At 44.2% G+C, this 20,520-nt stretch overlaps 1 protein-coding gene across 9 annotated transcripts in view; it reads right to left on the bottom strand.

The window, feature by feature from the left end:
* The window catches only part of neo1a (neogenin 1a), a 189,975-nt gene extending 169,594 nt beyond the window's left edge, over positions 1-20,381 (bottom strand). For 3 of the 9 annotated variants that reach the window (XM_048520567.2, XM_048520568.2, XM_048520565.2), the window contains exon 1: positions 20,120-20,381. In XM_048520567.2, the coding sequence (XP_048376524.2) occupies positions 20,120-20,336 (217 nt within the window). In that variant the 5' untranslated portion in view covers positions 20,337-20,381. The remainder of the gene's footprint in view (positions 1-20,119) is intronic. The other 6 variants (XM_048520561.2, XM_048520562.2, XM_048520558.2 and 3 more) reach the window with 2 other exon arrangements.
* Between the last annotated feature and the right edge of the window lie 139 nt (positions 20,382-20,520).

Below are 20,520 nucleotides of genomic sequence, written 5' to 3' on the forward strand. Positions count from 1 at the left end.
GTGGTGACCAGAACTGTACGCAATACTCCAAGTGCGGCCGCACCAGAGTTTTGTACAGCTTCACCATAACCTCTTGGTTCCGGAACTCGAACCCTCTATTAATAAAAGCTAAAACACTGTATGCCTTCATAACAGCCCTGTCAACCTGGGTGGCAACTTTCAAGGATCTGTGTACATGGGCACCGAGATCTCTCTGCTCATCTACACTACTAAGAATCTTACCATTAGCCCTGTACTTTGCCTTCCGGTTACTCCTACCAAAGTGCATCACATCACACTTGTCTGCATTAAACTCCATTTGCCACCTCTCAGCCCAGCTCTGTAGCTTATCTATGTCTCTCTGCAACCTACAGCATCCTTCGTCACTATCCTCAACTCCACCAACCTTAGTGTCGTCTGCAAATTTACTAACCCATCCTTCTACGCCCTCATCCAGGACATTTATAAAAATGACAAACAGCAGTGGACCCAACACCGACCCTTGCGGTACACCACTAGTAACTGGTCTCCAGGATGAAAATTTCCCGTCAACTACCACCCTCTGTCTTCTTTCAGCAAGCCAATTTCCGATCCAAACTGCTATATCTCCCACAATTCCATTCCATCACTTGCAATAAAATCTCCTCCTGCTTCCACACTACTACCTCCAGCACCTCCCAAAGATCAATCCTTGAGCCTCACATATTTCTTGCCTACACGCCCCTTGGCAACATCATCCAAAAGCTTAGTGTAACTTTACAAATGTATATAGACAACACGCAGTTGTACCTCAACCACAACTTCTTTCGACTTCTCCACGTTTATTAATTTATCAGATTGCTTATGAAACATCCAATTTCTCCAATCAAATGTCAGGAGGACTGAAGCCATCATTTTCAATTCCTACTACCAACTCTTCCCTAAGCTTTGACACCATCCCTTTCCTTGGCAACAGCCTCAGATTAAAACAGTCTGTTTGCAATCTTGGTATTGCATTTGATCCTGAAATGAGCTTCTGACCTCACAACCGTCCGATCAGTTTTCCACTAATAGTGTAACACTGACCTTGAGGACTCTTCTATTTCAGTGGTAGCGTCCCCATTCCTGAACCAGGAGGTCTGAGTCCAAGTCTCATCTGCTCCAGAGGTGTATAATATTATCTCTGAATGAGTATCTAACCTGCTCTGTCATGGCTCACCTGCTGCCAAATCGCTCACTCATGACTTCTTACCTCCAGACATGCCTATTTCAAGACATTCCTCACTGATGTCCCACATTTTGTCTGCAAATTTAAGGTCAAACCTCAGCTTCATGTGTCTTAAATGGCACCAAGTCCCATTCACTCCACTGGCTCCCTTTCAAACAACAGCTGGATTTTAGTAAGAACTAGGAGCAAGAGGAGGCCATTCAGTCCTTCAATCCTGCACTGCCATTTGATAGAATCATGGCTGGTCTCAACTTGACCTCCACTCCACTTTCCTGCCTGCTCTCCATAACCCTTCTAGTCATTACTAATTAAAAACCGTCCTCCTTAAATTTACTCAATGGCACAGCGTCAACCACAGGGTAGTGAATTCCACAGATTCATGACCCTTTGACAGAAATAATTTCTCTTCATCTCTGCTTTAAATCTGCTACTGCTTATCCTAAAACTATGATCTTTTATTTGAGATTGCCCCATGTGAGGAAAAATCCTTTCTAAGGCGACTTTGTCAAATTCATTTAGCTATTAATAGACCTCAATTAGATCTCTTCTAATTCTTCTAAACCACAGGAAGTTTTGGCCTAAACTGCTCAATCTCTCCTCTTAAGACAATCCCATCATCTCTGGAACCAAACTAGTGAATCTCTTTGAACTCCTCAAATACAAGTATATCGCTCCTCAAGTAAGTGGGCCAAAATTGTACATAATACTTCAGGTGCAGTCTCACTGGTGCAGTGTCCAGTTGCAGCAATATTTCCTTTCTTTTACACTCTAGTCCTTTCACAATAAATGCCAAAATTCGATGTGCCTTCTTAATTACCTGCTATACCTGCATTCTCGTTTTCAGTGATTTATGCACAAGGACACCTAGATCCCTCTGCACCAAAGCACTCTGAAGTTTCTCTCCATTTAGATAACAAGATAAAATCCTCATTTTGTAAGAATTCCTCCATGGCCTCACCCATCTGAAATCCTTAGTGTCCTCCAGCTCACAACCCACTGAGATATATGCACTCACTAATTCTGGTTTCCAGACCATGTTGATTTTAGCGAGTTTTGAGAAGATTTGTAGCTCAGGTTGAGGTTCTGGATGTGAGTTTGCTCGCTGAGCCGGAAGGTTAGTTTTCAGATGTTTCGTCACCATTCTAGGTAACATCATCAGTGAGGCTCCGACAAAGCGCTGGTGTTATGTCCCGCTTTCTATTTATCTGGTTAGGTTTGGGTCCTCGAAGCATGGCATTCCAACCGGAACTCCAACCTAACCAGATAAATAGAAAGCGGGACATAACACCAGCGCTTCGTCGGAGGCTCACTGATGATGTTACCTAGAATGGTGACGAAACGTCTGAAAACTAACCTTCCGGCTCAGCGAGCAAACTCACATCCATGTTGATTTTAGTCCATCAGTGGTAACTGTGTCTTCAGTTGCTTAGCCCCCAGGTTTGGAACTTCCTCCTTAAATCTCTTTGCCTCTCTACCTCACTTTCCTTACTTCAGACTCTCCATTAAAACCAACCTTCCTAACTAAACTATTATTCATCTGATCTAATAATTCTTTATTTAACTAGATGTCACAGTTTGCTGAACAAAGTTCCCGTGAAGCACCTTGGGGCATTACACCATGTTAAAGGGGCTGTACAGACACCAGTTATTTTTTGCTCCTCGTGAATGGAGAATTGAACCACACAACCAATAAAATATCTGCCTGCCATCACTCCTTTTTTAACCCAAATCCTTCCACAAATTTCCTTCACTCTCCCACTCAGTGAACCAGTCCCTACATTCACTTAACAGGATCAAAGCCATTTCGCAGCCTGGGTTCCTCACTGTTCCTTGAGAGACTCAAACACTAAGCGGGAATTTAAATCACAGAGCCAGTGCAAACATGTGAAGCAACAGAACTCTATACTTGGGCTCAGAAACAAACTGCAGAATCTAACCAGGTCATTCCTGTGTTAAAGCTAGACATCAGCTTAGTATGGTTACATACAACAACTCGAATAAGGAGGAGACGCTGATTGTTCAAATGTTAAAACATTAAATTGCGGCCTTTCCCACACACAGGAGTTTTAAACAACCTTCTAAATAGATCTAGAATATTGTGTGTGTCCAAAATTAAACTGAGCAGATGCTCCATTCCACACCTTAACTCACAGGAAATACAGTTTCCAGGTTACAGTCTCTACTTCTCTGTATCATAAATAATCAGTGAAATCAGTTGACCTTCATTCTGACAACTGAATCCCCTCCTTTCCTGGTGCTACTGGTTCGAACTGGGGTGGATTTCAGGAATACCTGCCACCCTCTGACTCTGACTGAGTCACTAGTTTACAAACATGGGCCTGGACAGTGACTCTTAGCAGGATCTCTCTTTAACTCTATCACAGACTTTTCACAGATATTTTCTTCACACAATCTACACACACACTCAAAAAAATACAGCAGTGAAAAGGACCAATCTCAGAGATGTCCTACACTTCTTCAACTCACAATCAGCTAACTCCACTCAGACCCAGAGCAGAACTGAAGGCGGTTGCATTCTGCAAGTCTCATCAGTTTACATCGGATATCAGAGACCCATTTCTGACACAGGAACCTCCACCTGATCATAAAAACAGCAGGTATCGTCTCCTAATAATAGTTTGCCAAAGACTTTTTCACAACCAAGACCGAAACATACAGCAGTGGATTCAGCTGGAATCAACAGTTTGAAGCAAAACAATAACCCAATAATGCCAGTTCTCTATCCCGGCAGGGCTCAGTGTGTATTCCAATTCATCTGGCAACCTCACCTGTTCCTTAAGAGCTCAGCACAATTTAGCTAAAACCATAATGAGTGCAGCAACAAGCAATGGGTGGAGGAGACGAGAGAGGGGAGGAGGGAGTGTTGAAGTATATTAAACAGAGGGGAATAGATTCTTGCGAGGTATGGGAATCAAGTTTTTTCAGCAGTAGATGACAATGTGAATTGAAAACTCAAACAGATCAGCCATGAACTTACTGACTAGAATAGCAGGCATGAGGGACTTAATGATCTACTACTGTTTGTTGTGATTGTAACAGATTGAAGCTCAAGCAGGGAAACCTATGTTTTCAAGGCCAGTAGCTGTATCACACCTAGGTTTTGAAGGTGAAGTACCGTGCTTGACAAGTTCAATATTTGTGCTCGAATTGTATTTAACTGTGTGCAGGTGGTGGGCATCAGTTCAGATTCTCTTGTGCTTTGACAAAAAAGAACAAACTGAAATGGTGATTGTTGAATGAAGAATTCCATGTTTGCAATGCTTAGAAAAGCGCGTAAAAATTGTTTCTAGTTTTATCCTTCAACATGAGTTCCTGGATTAACAATACTGGCCTAAGATTCCAACAGGACAAAATCATTAGACAAAGTGGCCTCCTCTGCTGAGCCAGGGAACAAACACTATACATTCATAGGACAGTTCATCAAAGGCCATTGACAACAGTTTACATATCCTCTCCCCAAAATCTACAGACAAACTGAGAGTTGTATCTTTTGAAAGGAATTACACTTTGTTGTGAAGACTTAACAATCCGATATTCTAGAAACTGCCAACCAATCTGTCAGTAAACAGTGAATTGACCATGAGCTAAGCTCCACACAGAGCAGCTTAGAGGGATTATGGTAGTCTAGAACATGGGGTATGTTGTCTGCTTGGAGACAGTCATGTCATTGAGTACGATCTCACTATTAGTACAAATACTGACCACAAAACATCCCTCTTGGGTCAATAAAATTTAATAATTGCCTTTTTTAATGCAATATTCTTAATTGGCTTCCTATAACTAATACCAGTATCTTCAATACACAACCCAAGTTCAAAGTGAATCCATTATCCTGCTGCTAGTTAATTTCCACAAGTCACATGGGTCTTAAATTTCACTCTCCCATCATTCCACCTTGCTGGGTGGACACCTACCAGTTCTGATGAAGCCTGAATGCTTTCGCTGTTAGATGAGAGGTCAGTACAAATAATAAACTCGTCAGCATAAAAGAAAAACCTTACTCAGCATTTTGTCATATTTGTCCACAAGAAAAGCTTCTAATTACATATTTACGTCTTTACTAAAAACGTCCTATTTCCAACTTGTGATGTTGCTCGACTCTGCCTCTAACTCAGCGCAGCTGCTGCTAAAGCACTAATTCATTCTTTCTCTATTTTCACACTTGACTGCTCCAGTGGACTTTTGGATTAACATCTCCTCATATGGCCTAATATTGTATTTTATGTTATAATGTTCCTGTGAAGCAACTTGGGACATTTTACCACATTAGAGCTGCTATCCAAATATAAGATTTTGTTTTCCGTTCAAGATACATTTGAATCTGTGTAGCTGCACACTGCAGCTCAGTCATGCCAATACGCACTCTGCGGAGCTTTGAGTCACTTCTATTTATGGAATGAGCTAGATTGTGGCAGGGGAGCAGATGAAGGTGATCAGGAACATGGCACATCAATGGTCAGATCAAATTACATTGATGGCATTTGGCAACTGAAAGAAAATGAAGCCATGGCAGATGGTGGGCAATAAACTGATGCCAAAGGTACCTCCTCCCCCTGAAGAACACGTCTGCCCCAAAGAAATACAAGGATACTCAATTCTCAGTCTTTCTTGCAACAGCTTTCTCAGCCACTAACTGTGTAACAACTGCCTAGAAGAACAAGATCATTGTCTTGGAGACATGAAACTTCAGTGAATTCTTGTTTGATTTGAATGATTCCAAGAGTTAGCATTCAGAGTCAGTAGAAACTGCAACAACAGCAAAGGAAGACAAGTTGGAAGACACAAACATTTGAGCAATGCAAGCTTACAGTCCACAAAAGCTGTCAATTGACACAACCATCCGTCTTCAAGACCAGTTCCTAAGCTTTCAGAGCACACACATTCAAATTTACTGACAGAACTCGTCACACAATGTTATAATGCCACAGCACCTTGAAACTAGGAAGAAAGTGTCCCAAAGCACTTCAGAAAATAATAAATAAATGGAGGGCCGGACAGATTGGTTTTAATGGGGGCTTTAGAGGAGATAAAGTTGGAGAGAGACAGGAATTGATAAAATCAATCAATCAAATGAATTTGTGCAAGTAATTCCAGAGAGTAGCCAGGTGACTGAGGAATATTTCAAGAAATTCTCTACCAGATAAAGATATTCTAAGATACAGGAGACAGTATACGTCATTATGGCATTCTTGTGGACTACCCTCAGTAGTTTAGTGAAAAATGTGGATGTAATGCTGATTTTTTTTTCCTTTATTCATTCACAGGATGTGGGCATCACTGACCAGGCACCATTTATTGCCCATCCCTAACTGAGTCAACCCCACTGTTGTCGGTCTGGAGTCACATGTAGGCCAGACCAGGTAAGGATGGCAGTTTCCTTCCCTAAAGGGCATTAGTAAGCCAGATGGGATTTTATGATAATTGACAATGGATTCACAGTCATTGTTAGATTCTTAATTCCAGATATTTAAGAATCTATAGGAATAATCTATTAGAATGATATAATTCAGTGTTACATTGTACAATGTGATTATTTGCACAGTGACTCTCCTCACTATCCTACAGTCATCTCATCCAAATATCTCAGTGAATTTTGTGGACTTAGTTCCACATATTTGAGATTTGACAACTGAAGACAGTCTGTGTAACATTAGTGATATTAATTAATTTACACTGTTAGCTTTAGGACCAGGAGAATCATGCACCAGAGGAACATATTTACAGATTTGACAGTGCTAATGACTCATCAGATTTATATGACAGGGCGGAGGCCATTCAGCCATCATGTATGTCCAATCCAGAACTAATTGCAATGCATTGCTTTCCAGAAATCTCAGAGGTCTGAATCTTCTCTACCCCTATCTTCTCTTCAAATGTTTGTTCAGTTTTATAAACTGGAAGTAGTTGGTATTAGTTTCAAACTGTGCTGTTGATGCGGCTGGTTTATAGAACATAGAACATAGAACAATACAGCGCAGAACAGGCCCTTCGGCCTTCAATGTTGCGCCAACCTGTGAACTAATCTAAGCCCATCGCCCTACACTATCCCATCATCATCCACATGCTTATCCAAGGACTGTTTAAATGCCCCTAACGTGGCTGAGTTAACTACATTGGCAGGCAGGGCATTCCACGTCCTTACCACCCTCTGAGTAAAGAAACTGCCTCTGACATCTGTCTTAAATCTATCACTCCTCAATTTGTAGCTATGCCCCTTTGTACAAGCTGAAGTCATCATCCTCGGAAAAAGACTCTCACTGTCCACCCGATCTAATCCTCTGATCATCTTGTATGTCTCCATTAAATCCTCTCTTAGCCTTCTTCTCTCCAATCAGAACAAGCCCAAGTCCCTCAGCCTTTCTTCAAAAGACCTTCTCTCCAGACCAGGCAACATCCTGGTAAATCTCCTCTCCACCTTTTCCAATTACATCCTTCCTGTAATGGGACGACCAGAACTTTAGGCAATATTCCAAGTAAGGCCGCACTAGCGTTTTGTACAGTTGCAGCATGATATCACGGCTCCAGAACTCAATCCCTCTACCAATAAAACCTAACACACCATTAGCCTTCTTAACAGCATTATCAACCTGGGTAGCAACTTTCAGGGATCTGTGTACATGGACACCAAGATCCCTCTGCACATCCACACTACCAAGAATCTTTCCACTGACCCGGTATTCTGCCTTCCTATTATTCTTCCCAAAGTGAATCACCTCACATTTATCCGTATTAAACTCCATTTGCCAACTTTCAGCCCAATTCTGCAGTTTAGCCAAATCTCCCTGCAACCTGCAACATTCTTCCACACTGTCCACCACTCCACCGACTTCTGTGTCATCTGCAAACTTACTAGCCAATCCACCTATGCCTGCGTCCAAGTCATTTATAAAAATGACAAACAGCAGTGGTCCCAAAACAGATCTTTGTGGCACACCATTAGTAACCAAACTGCAGGCTGAATATTTTCCATCAACCACCACTCGTTGCCTTCTTACAGAAAGCCAGTTTCTAATCCAAACTGCTAAATCTCCCTCAATCCCATGCCTCCGCATTTTCTCCAACAGCCTACCATGTGGCACCTTATCAAAGGCTTTACTGAAATCCATGTACACCATGTCAACTGCCCTACCCTCATCCACATGCTTGGTCACCTTCTCAAAAAACTCAATGAGGTTTGTGAGACACGACCTGCCCTTGATGAATCCATGTTGACTATCTCCAAACAAATTGTTGCTTGCTAGATGATTATAAATCCTATCTCTTATAATCCTTTCCAAAACTTTTCCTACAACAGATGTAAGGCTCACTGGTCTATAATTGCCTGGGTCATCTCTAGTGCCCTTCTTGAACAAGGGCACAACATTTGCAATCCTCCAGTCCTCTGGTACTAAACCTGTAGAAAATGACGACTCAAAGATCAAAGCCAAAGGCTCCGCCACCTCCTCCCTAGCTTCCCAGGCAATCCTCGGGAAAATCCCATCTGGGCCAGGGGATTTATCTACCTTCACACCTTCTAGAATTGATAACACCTCCTCCTTACTAACCTCAATTATTGGAGGGTTCAGCCCATTTTTAAGTTTGTTCAGAGACAGAGAGCACCATGATCGTGGTTCACTTTTCCCTTTTGCATCTTCCTTCTGAAAGAGCTGTCTTTTGGTATGGTAGAGTTTCTATGCAGATACCCTGTGGTACTCTATGTAGGAGAACTATCACTGTGGCTGGACAGATAACTGTGGAATCCTCCGCTTTTGCCTGATGTGGGTGTTCAATCATCATTCACTGGTGAGATCAAGTTCCAGATCCCTGGCCAATGACTATGTCCCATTAAAATGTTCAGCTGTTGTTTGACAGTGATCTACTAGCTCAGTGTGAATATGGGATAGGATCAGGCGTTTTCAGTTTGACTGAGGAATATTTCAAAAAATTCTCTACCAGATAGGGATGGAAAAATCTCAAATGGCAAATCTCCCTGAGTTGAGGAACACAGGCCACTCCTAAACCAGTGAATCTGGTTAGAAAATGATATTGGATGTGCTGTCCTCCAACTTGTTGATGCCAGTTCTTTAATCTCACTCCTCACACGGCTATTATTGTTGATATCTCTGGATTCACATCCCAGGAAAAGTCAGCACCTCCAAGAGAAGCAGCCTGAGCCTAAGCCTAAAGCACATTATACAGCTGTGGTTTTATTTTAGGACCAGATTTGCAATCTGGTAATAGAGTTAGTAGGAACTGCAGATGCTGGAGAATCTGAGATAACAAGGACAGGAAGCCTGATGTTTCGGGCCTGGACCCTCCTTCAGAAAACGGTTAGAAGGGTCTTGGCCCGAAACGTCAGCCTTTCTGCTCCTCTGATGCTGCTTGGCCTACTGCGTTCATCCAGCTCTACACCTTGTTATCTTGCAATCTGGTAACTTGTTTTAAATTGAATTTGAGGTGATAGGGAAACAGACATTCTGAAAACATGAGAGGTACCTTGCATGATACACAGAAATAGCAGCATTTATTTTACCCCTTTGATTTCTCGTTCCTAAGAGACCATTTCTTACGGCCACTTCTCCACAGTGTTATACTCTATTGATGTCAGTAACAGCTCACTGTGTAGCATTCTTGCCTGCGCATCATTAGGTTGTTGGTTCAAGTTCCACTCCAAACTTCAACATTTAATCGAAGCAGCCAGTGCTGAGAGTTGCTGCCTCTCAGAGGAGACCCTACCTGTCCTCACAGGGTAAAGGAGGAAAAAAATCAGAGGCGAAGTTGCCATAGTTCGATCAGAATGAAAAGCTACTCTCTTGTGAGAGACAAGTGACTGGGGTTGGTTTAACCTGAGGGTCACCAGGCCTCAGACAACGGTGAAAGTTAAGAAGGGTAGATCCCTTAGCACTGTTAGAAGAGCAGGAGAGCTTTCCACAGCACCTTCAGATAATATCTGTCCAGCAACTAATATCACTTAAAAGAAAATTACACGATCATTATGTTATTGCTGCATGGATTCTTGCTGTGCACACACTAGCTGCCACATTTCCTAATTTACCAGGATGGTTATATTTCAAAAGTATTTCACTGGACATAAAGGTCTTGGAAACATCCTGAGGATGCGAAATAGAACATAGAACATAGAACAGTACAGCACAGAACAGGCCCTTCAGCCCACAATGTTGTGCCGACCATTGATCCTCATGTATGCACCCTCAAATTTCTGTGACCATATACATGTCCAGCAGTCTCTTAAATGACCCCAATGACCTTGCTTCCACAACTGCTGCTGGCAACGCATTCCATGCTCTCACAACTCTCTGCGTAAAGAAATGCTTTATAAAAATTCAAGGACTTTTTATGTTTTATTATGGACATTGCAGCTGATCAAAGACCAATTCCTTATCCTTGGGGAAACATTCCGGCAGGGGCACAATGTCAGGAGAAGAATTTCTGGCTCAGCATTTATCACCCCCTGCCCCTCTCCCCTCCAACTCTAGGATAAGCACAATTAACACCCAATTGCTGCCCAAGCTGAGACCAGTCTCTCAATAAAACTGGTATATATCCTTTCTTGTCCACCAACTATCATTTACTCACTCGACCAATAAGGCAGCTTGGAGTTTTCTTATAAATTAATTTGAAACAAGTGTTTTGAGCAGGGTTCCTGAGAGGTGGGAATATGAAGCAGATTTTTAAATCAATAACAAGATCAAAAACTCGTCAGTGCCTATGTCACTCAGCAATCCAGTTAATATTCCATCACCAGCTATCCTTTATGATCGCTGCAGGTAGCTATCATGTTACTGCGTGAGCATTAACACCTCTGAATGGAACAGCTGCAGCATATGTCCAATCTCTGAGGTGTGTGTGCTTACCCTCCCTATGCTCACAGGAACAATACCCAGCAAACAGATTCCACCAGTGCAAATTTTTTGTTCAAACAGTTCTACAATTCTCTCTCCTTGATGCTGCACTGTGACACCTGTAAGATCAGAATAGCTTTGTTTGCTTCTTAATCTCAGTTGGTATAGCACCTCACCCACCTCTCAGGGACTACAGCTCTGTGGAGAGTCATGTCACAGATGTTAAGAAGCAACAAGTCAACCTGAGCCTGTGTTGGCTGGTCAGAGCAGTTTAGGACATTCAAACATGCTCACAGCAGACAGTTATGGGAAGGAGTTGTTAGTTTACAGGGTGGGGAACAAGTTCCACGGTTCTGGTCTCATTCCCAATCACTGATCAGTCACTTCTGTTAAAGAATATTCACACTGGTTGCAACAAAGACCAGATTCAACAGTAATGCCCATTCGTTTGAGGTGAGCTACAGGCTTGGATTGAGGACTGGCTGTCTGACAGGGGGCAGAGAGTTGGAATAAAAGGCTCTTTTTCAGAATGGCAACGGTGACAAGTGGTGTCCTGCAGGGTTCGGTGTTGGGGCCGCAGCTGTTCACTTTATATATTAATGATCTGGATGAAGGGACTTGGGGCATTCTGGCGAAGTCTGCCGATGATACGAAGATAGGTGGACAGGCAGGTAGTACTGAGGAGGTGGAGAGGCTGCAGAAGGATTTAGACCGTTTAGGAGAGTGGTCCAGGAAATGGCTGATGAAATTCAACGTGAGTAAATGTGAGGTTTTTCACTCTGGAAAAAAGAATACAGGCATGGACTATTTTCTAAACAGTGAGAAAATTCATAAAGCAGAAGTACAAAGGGATCTGAGAGTGTTGGTCCAGGATTCTCTAAAGGTTAACTTGCAGGTAGAGTCCGTAATTAAGAAAGCGAATGTAATGTTGTCGTTTATCTCAACAGGGTTGGAATATAAAAGCAGTGATGTGCTTCTGAGGCTTTATAAAGCTCTAGTTAGGCCCCATTTAGAATACTGTGTCCAATTTTGGGCCCCACACCTCAGGAAGGACATACTGGCCCTGGAGCATGTCCAGCGGAGATTCACACGGATGATCCCTGGAATGCTAGGTTTAACGTACGATGAACGGCTAAGGATCCTGGGATTGTATTCATTAGAGTTTAGAAGGTTGAGGGGAGATCTAATAGAAACTTACAAGATAATATATGGCTTAGAAAGGGTGGACGCTGGGAAGTTGTTTCTGTTAGGTGGGGAGACTAGGACCTGTGGGCACAGCCTTAGAATTAGAGGGGGTAAATTTAAAACGGAGATGAGGAGACATTTCATCAGCCAGAGAGTGGTGGGCCTGTGGAATTCATTGCCACGGAGCGCAGTGGAGGCCAGGATGTTAAATGTCTTTGAGGCAGAGATTGATAAATTCTTGATTTCACAAGGAATCAAGGGCTACGGGAAGAGTGCAGAGAAGTGGAGTTGAAATGCCCATCAGCCATGATTTAAATGGTGGAGTGGACCTGATGGGCCGAATGGCCTTACTTCCACTCCTATGTCTAATGGTCTTGTCTAATGCATCAATACTCAAATGTAAAGCATCTGGACAAAGTGGCAGTATCTGTCATGTTATATTCCAGTGAGAGCATTTTCAGGAACATGAGGGATGGAATTCTGTTTAAAAAAGGATGACAAAGCGTTGTACTTAGAAAGTGATTCCATTGTCTTTAGAATATCCCAATGCTTTTGCAGCATCAAGTTCACTGCTCAGATGCAAAAGTTGAAAGAAAGTGGCTTCTCTCTCAGTTTAAAGGTGCCACCAAGGCTTCTCTGAAACCAAGAATTTTCCACCAGAAACTGATATTGGAAACTGCAACAGCAAACTTATAGATAATGGGAACTGCAGATGCTGGAGAATCCAAGATAACAAAGTGTGAAGCTGGATGAACACAGCAGGCCAAGCAGCTTTTGTGCTCCTGAGATGCTGCTTGGCCTGCTGTGTTCATCCAGCTTCAAACTTTGTTATCTAGCAAACTTATAGAACCACTTCAGCAGTCAACGCGCCCCCTACCCCACCTACAATTAGTAACTGGATCAGTAATAGTAGCAGACGGAGCATCAACATTCCCACAACATTTGACAACTATTTGTGCTGAAAGCTAGATTAGGTATCCAACCAAATGGTGCCAAATGGTTTTAATAAAGCTATTGCCATAAAACCAACAAACACAGTTTCATTGTTCTTAAGAAGAGTCACTGGACCTGAGTCATTAACTCTGCTTTCGCTACACAGAAGGAAGCCACCCCTGCTGAGTTTCTCCAGCAAATTCTGTTTATGTTTTGGCTTCCAGCATCTGCAGTTCTTCAATTTTTTTAAAAAGTTTCATGATGAATCCAATGATCACTCAGAAAGCTGGAGGTATAGTGGACAGCAAAGAAGGTCACCTCAGTGTACAACAGGACCTTGATCAAATGGGCCAATGGGCGGTAGGTGGAGTTTAATTTAGATAAATGTGAAGTGCTGCATTTCAGGAAGGCAAATCAGGGCAGGACTTATATACTTAATGGTAAGGTCCTGGGCAGTATTGCTGAACAAAGAGACCTTGGAGTGCCAAGTTCATAGCTCTTTGAAAATGGAGTCACAGGTCGACAGGATAAGTTTGGTATGCTTGTCTCTACTGGTCAGTGCACTGAATATGGGAATTGGGAGGGTCATGTTCCGGCTGTTTAGGACATTGGTTAGGGCCACTATTGGAATACTGTGTGCACTTTAGCTCTTCCTGCTATAGGAAGGATGTTGTGAAACTTGAAAGGGTTCAGAAAAGATTTACAAGGATGTTGCCAGAGTTGGAAGGTTTCAGCTCTTGGGAGAGGCTGAATAGACTGAGGCTATTTTCCCTGGAGCATTGGAGGCTGAGGAGTAACCTTACAGAGGTTTATAATGAGGGGCATAGATAGGGTACATAGACAAGGTCTTTTCCCTAGGGTGGGGGAGTTCAAAACTAGAGGGCATAGGTTTATGGTGAGGGGGGGAAAAATATAAAAGGAGCCTAAGGGGCAACTTTTTTGATGCAGAGAGTGATGAGTGTAACCAATGAGCTGCCAGAGGTGGTGGTGGAAGCTGGTACAACTATAACATTTGAAAGGCATCTGGATGGGTATGTGAATAGGAAGGGTTTACGGGGATATAGGCCAAATGCTGACAAATAGGACTAGATTTATTTAGGATATCTTGTCAGCATGGATGGGTTGGACCAAAGGGTCTGTTTCCGTGTTGCATATTCTATGACTTTAAAATATTTTAGGAAAATGCCCATTTAATTCAACTTTCTTTCAGAATGTGAGAGTCTTACTTTCATCGGTGCAAACTGCTACACAGCCAGTGACAATTCTGTCTCTCTCCACATGCCCCCATATTCATGCTCTGCAGCATCAAAAGCACACAACCTGTGTTTAGAAGGACATGATTGACAATTGTGTTTTGAGGTGTACATCACAGTTCATATGAACATAAGAACCAACAGCAAGGGCAAGCCATCTGGACCTTCGAGCCCTCTCTGCCATTTAATTAGACCATGGCTGATCTTTTCTTGGCCTCAGCTCCACTTACCCACCCTCTCACCAAAACCTTTAATTCCTTTACTGTTCAAAAAATTACCTATCTTAGCTTTAAAGCGTTCAGTGAGGAAGACTCAACTGCTTCACTCGGCAGGGAATTCTACAGATTCACAACCCTTTGGGTGAAGACATTCCTCCTCAATTCAGTCCTAAATCTGCTCCTCCTTATTTTGAGGCTTAGCCTCCACATTCTTGTTTCACCTGCCAGTTGAAACAATCTCCCTGCCTCTATCTTCTCTATTCCCTTCATAATTTTATATGTTTCTATAAGTTCCCCTCTCATTTTTCTCAATTCCAACAAATGTAATCCCAATATACTCAGTCTCTCCTCATAAGCCAACCGTCTCAACTCCAGAATCAACCTAGTGAACCTCCTCTGCACCCCATCCAGTGCCAGTACATCATTTCTCAAGTAAGGAAACCAAAACTGTACACAGTACTCTCGATGTAGCCTCACCAGCATCCTATACAACTATAACAAGTGAAGAGAAGATCAATTACAAGCACTATTTCTTCCCCAGCTGCTAAACTTGATTGAAATCCAGTGATAATGCAGGGATTATTTAATTTACCTGTCAGACTCTTCTAAAGGATTTGACCATAAGACAATTGATATACAGGTAGAATTAGACCATTTGGTTTATCGCGTCTGATCCACCATTCAATCATGTCTGATATGTCTCTCAACCCCATTGTCCTGTCTGAACCTATAACATTCGATCCAATTAAGAATCTGTGAGAATCTCAGTGAGAATTTGCAGTTTCGTCCAGCCTAAACTTGATCTGATTCCTGGCATTGCTAAATTTCAGTGATAGCAGAAAAACAGTAATTATCATGAAGCAGATCCTGAAGTCAGGGCTGCCCCTCCTGATCACCATCCAGTCAACTCTGTGGCAGCATAGACATTGAGTTAGAAATAGTTAGGCTTGACTAGAACACACTCCGTTATACTCACTGACTAAACTTGCGCACAACTGGCCAGTTGGACACAAGAAATGAACTCATTCCTGCAGAAGTCAGTATTTTCTGGTCAGGAGTGAGAAAATTGGACAAAAATGAGTGAAACATGAAGTACTTGAGTTCTAACAGAGCAGCAATACACACATGGCAGGTGACAGCTGCCATCACACAGGGCTCAGCAACCAAGAAACTGTGAACCACAACTCAAAATACCTTTCAGTTATTTGTAATCATCTATTCAAACACTCACAGGAAAGGGGCAGCACAGGATTAGACAGAGTAAAGCTTACTCTACACTGTCCCCCACCAAACACTCCCAGGACAGGGACAGCACAGGGTTGGTCAGACAGTAAATCTCGCTCCACACTGTCCCCCATCAAACACTCCCAGGGCAGGGACAGCACGGGGTTAGACAGAGAGTAAAACTCCCTCTACACTGTCCTCCATCAAACACTCGCAGGAGAGGGGTAGCACGGGGATATCTCCAGTCTCTCTCTCTCTCTCTCTCTCTATTTTCCAGATTTTCTTCCTTACTTTTCCAACAAGCACAATCGTGCTCTCCAACAACGCCCTGTAGTATTCCCAGGCAGATACTAATCCTGATATTTCTAGTCTGTTCCTCTCTATCTCTAGAATCTGCCCTCAGTATTCCCAATCTCAGGGTGTAAGGTCACTGCCTGTGGGCACTCCAGTCTCTTTCTCAGTTATTACTGACTACTGCCACTTCTTCCAGTCCCTTCTTCCCCATCCAGGTTTTTGGTGGTTCTGCTTTTGTTACTCATAATCTCAGTTTCTTTCTTCAACATTTCCTCTCTACTCCCGTTCTCACTATTCCCAATTTATCATTTTTTACGATTCCTTTATACGCAGTTCCTGTTCCCCCAACCCCACTACCCTCACGCCTTCACTATCCAGAAATTATACGTAGCCCTTTCCTTTTCCTGGTCTGTTCTCCCCATCTCAAGATTTTTGGAGTTCCCTCATAATCCCAATGTTCCATTCATTCTGGGCTATGCTAAAATTCTCAGCTCCTTCCTTACAGAGTGTTCCCTCACTAGTCCACAATTTGCTCTTTCTGATGTTTTCTTCTTCTCTGCTATTTCCTGTCAGTGCAACTTCAACATGTCTCCTCAAGGTAACACTCATTCTCCTAGTATTCCACATACTGAAGTTCCACGATATTCAAAGTAGCATTATCTTGCTGTTACTTCCTTCACGGTATTCCCTCATTATGCTGGAATTACCTTCATCTCCTAGTGCTCCCTCATTGTAGCTTCATTCTTTTGCTCTCTTGTTATTTCATCTCAAGCTGATAATCACTCCCGCTCCCAGAAATTCTTCATTATCCCAGCATTTCCTCATGACACAGTATTCCTGCAGTTTACTCAAATTATTCTTGTATTCCATCTCTCCAGCATTCCCTCATTCATTTCTTCACCTACTGTTCCCGTATTATTCCAATTACGCCCTCCCAGTATTCCCTCCTCTCTCGGTATTCCCTCTTTAAATTGATATTCCCCCTTCTCCCATTATCTCCCTCTTGTGGTATTCACCCATCATTCCATAATTCCCCCTCTTCCCTCTCTCTGTATTTCTCCATTATAATGGCATGCCACTGGTCCCCTCTCAGTATTCCTTATTAATTTGGTATCCATCCTCACCCAGTATTCTGCAATTATTCTGGTATTACCCCACTTCACCCTTCCCTGCATTCTCCATTTACTCTTCCAACTTCTCCTGGTATTCCCCTACTCCCACAATCCTCCACTATCTCAGTATTCCAAATAGCCCCCTCTCCTGGTAACTCTACGATCTTTCAACATTTTACTGTTCACCCATTCCCAGTATTCCCCATGTCCTGGTTTTCCACCCCTTCCATTCCCCCATTACTCCTCTCCCAGTATCTTTCTTTACCCCAGTATTCCCTCACTATCCTGCCATTATCCCAATATACTCTTCCTCCTTTCGCAGTATTCCCTTATTATCACAATATTACCCCTTCTCCTAGAATCCCCATATTCCTCCCCTTCTCTCCTGGTATCCTCACCCTTCCTTCTCAGTATTCCTCCTTTATCCTGGTATTACTCCCTCCTCTACTGATAGTCCCCCATTATCCTAGTATTCCCTTCATCCTGGTATTCCCTCATTATCCCATATGCCCACTGTCCCAGTACTTTTTCATTATCCCAGTATTGCCCCATCTTCCAGTATTCCAGCCCCCTCTCGAAATTTCTCTATTGCCCTAGTATTCCATCACCCTCTCCGTATACCCGCATTATCCTGGTATTCCACCCTCGCATCCCAAGTATTCCATTCCCTCCTGGTATTCCCTTCATATCCCGGTATTCCAACCCCCTCCCAGTATTCCCTCAATATCCCAATATTCCACATACTTCTCCATAATTGCTGGGTATCCCGGTATTACACACCACTCCTGGCAGTCCAACTGCCAGACCAATATCCCAATAATCCACTCCCCTCCCAGTATTCCCTCAGTATCGCGGTATTCCACCCCTCCTGGTATCCCCTCAGAATCCCGGTATTGCATCCCCTCCTCATATTCCTTCATTATCTTTGTATTTCCACCACACTCCCAGTATTCCCTCATTATCCCTCAGTATCCCAATAGTCCACTCCCTTCTTAGTGTTCCTTTAGTATTCCAAATCCTCCCAGTATTCCCTCAGTAACACAATATTCCAATGCCCCTCTGGGTATTTCCTCAGTATCTCAGTATTCCACCTCAACCTAGTATTCTGTCACTATCGTGGTATTCCTCAGTATCCTAATATTCCCTCACTATCCCAGTATTCCAACATCCCATTACTCCCTCAGTATCCCTGTATTCCAACCCCTCCCAATCCCAGTATCCCCTCAGTATCTTGGTATTCTCTCAATATCCTGGTATTCCACCCCCTCCCCATATTTCCTCAGTATTCTGGTATTCCATCCCATCTTGGTGTTCCATCAGTATTCCACCCGCTCCCCACATTCTCTCACTATCCCTTTACTCCACCACATTCCAGTAATCCCTCTGTATCCCAATATTCCACCCCTTCCTGGTACTCCCTCAGTTTTCCACTCCCACCCAGAATTCCCTCAGTATCCCGGCATTCTACATCCCCAGTCAGTATTCCCTCAGTATCCCAGTATTCCACCCCTCCCTGTACTTACTCAGTAATCCAACATTCTGTCATTACTCAGTATTTCCTCATTACCCCACTATTCAAACCCCACCTGGTATTCCATCAGTATCCCAGTAATCCCTCCTCTCCTGGAATTCTCTCATTATCTCAGTATTTCCACCACCCTCCATATATTCCCATAATTTCCCAGTATTCCAACGCATCTCGTGGTATTCCATCCCGTCCCAGTATCCCACCCCACCCACTATGCCCTCATTATCCCAGTGTCCTAACCTCTCCCTGTATTCCCTCAGTATCCCGGTATCCCCCATCCCCTCCCAGTATTCCCTCAGTATCCCAGTATTCCCTCAGTATCCCAATCCCCTCCCAGTATTCCCTCATTATCCCAGTATCCTACACCCTCCCCTTATTCCCTCAGTATCCCAACACCTTCCCTGTATTCCCTCAGTATCCCAGTATTACCCGAGCCCTCCTGATATTCCCTCAGTATCCTGGTATCCCAATGCCATCCCGGTATTTCCTCAGTATTCCGGTATTCCACCCTACTTCTGGTATTCCCTTCACTATCCCAGTATCCTACCCCCTCCCTGTACTCCCTCAGTATCCCAGTATTCCCACAGCATCCCAAACCCCTCCTGGCATTCCCTCAATATCCCGGTATTACCCACCCCCTCCTGGTATTCCCTCAGTTTCCCGCCATTCCCTCAGTATCACAACCCACTCACAGAATTCCATCAGTATCCCGGTATTCCCTCAGTATCCCAACCCCCCCCCTCTCGGTAATCCCTCAGTATCCCAACGCCCCTCCTGGTATTTCCTCAGTATCCCAACTCCCCCACCCCGGTATTCCCTCAGCATCCCAAACCCCTCCCCCAGTATTCCCTCAGTATCCCAAACCCCCTCCTGGTATTTCCTCAGTATCCCAACTTCCCCCACCCCGGTATTCCCTCAGTATCCCAACCCCCTGCCCCAGTATTCCCTCAGTATCCCAACCCTCTCCCCCCAGTATCCCCATATTCCCTCAGTATCCCAACCCCCTCCCCCAGTATTTCCTCAGTATCCCAACCTCCCCCCAGTATTCCCTCGGTATCCCCTCAGTATCCCAGCCCCCCCGGGTATTCTCTCAGTATCCCAACCCCCCCCCCCGGTATTCCCTCAGTATCCCAACCCCCCCCCACTTGGTATTCCCTCAGTATCCCGACTCCCCTGGTATTCCCACAGTATCCCAACCCCCCCCCAACTTGGTATTCCCTCAGTATCCCGATATTCCCTCAGTATCCCAACCATCCCCAGTATTCCCACAGTATCTCCCCCCCCCCCCCAAGTATTCCCTCAGTATCCCGGTATTCCCGGTACCTGTGCCGGTGGCCGTGCTCAGTGCCGCCAGGGCCAGCATGAACCGCAGTCCCGGCTCCGCCATCCTCGCGGCCTCGGTGGGCCCGCGGGGCGAGCCCCAGCCTGAGCCCGCGCCCAGAGCACGGGGCGGGGGGAGAAAGGGCAGAGCGCGCGGATCGCGATTGGAACCGGGATCGGGAGCAGGGATCGGCCGGGACCGACGGACAATACCCAGCATGGAAGGGGGCAGCTACTACAACCCGGACTGGAGATTCCACAGGAGCGGAGCGGGATCACCAGCCGCCAAAACCCGGACCGGGATACCCCCAGGAGCGGGATCACCAGCCGCCAAAACCCGGACCGGGATACCCCCAGGAGCGGGATCACCAGCCGCCAAAACCCGGACCGGGATACCCCCAGGA

Source organism: Stegostoma tigrinum, chromosome 36, assembly GCF_030684315.1.
Source record: "Stegostoma tigrinum isolate sSteTig4 chromosome 36, sSteTig4.hap1, whole genome shotgun sequence".
Lineage (NCBI taxonomy): Eukaryota > Metazoa > Chordata > Chondrichthyes > Orectolobiformes > Stegostomatidae > Stegostoma > Stegostoma tigrinum.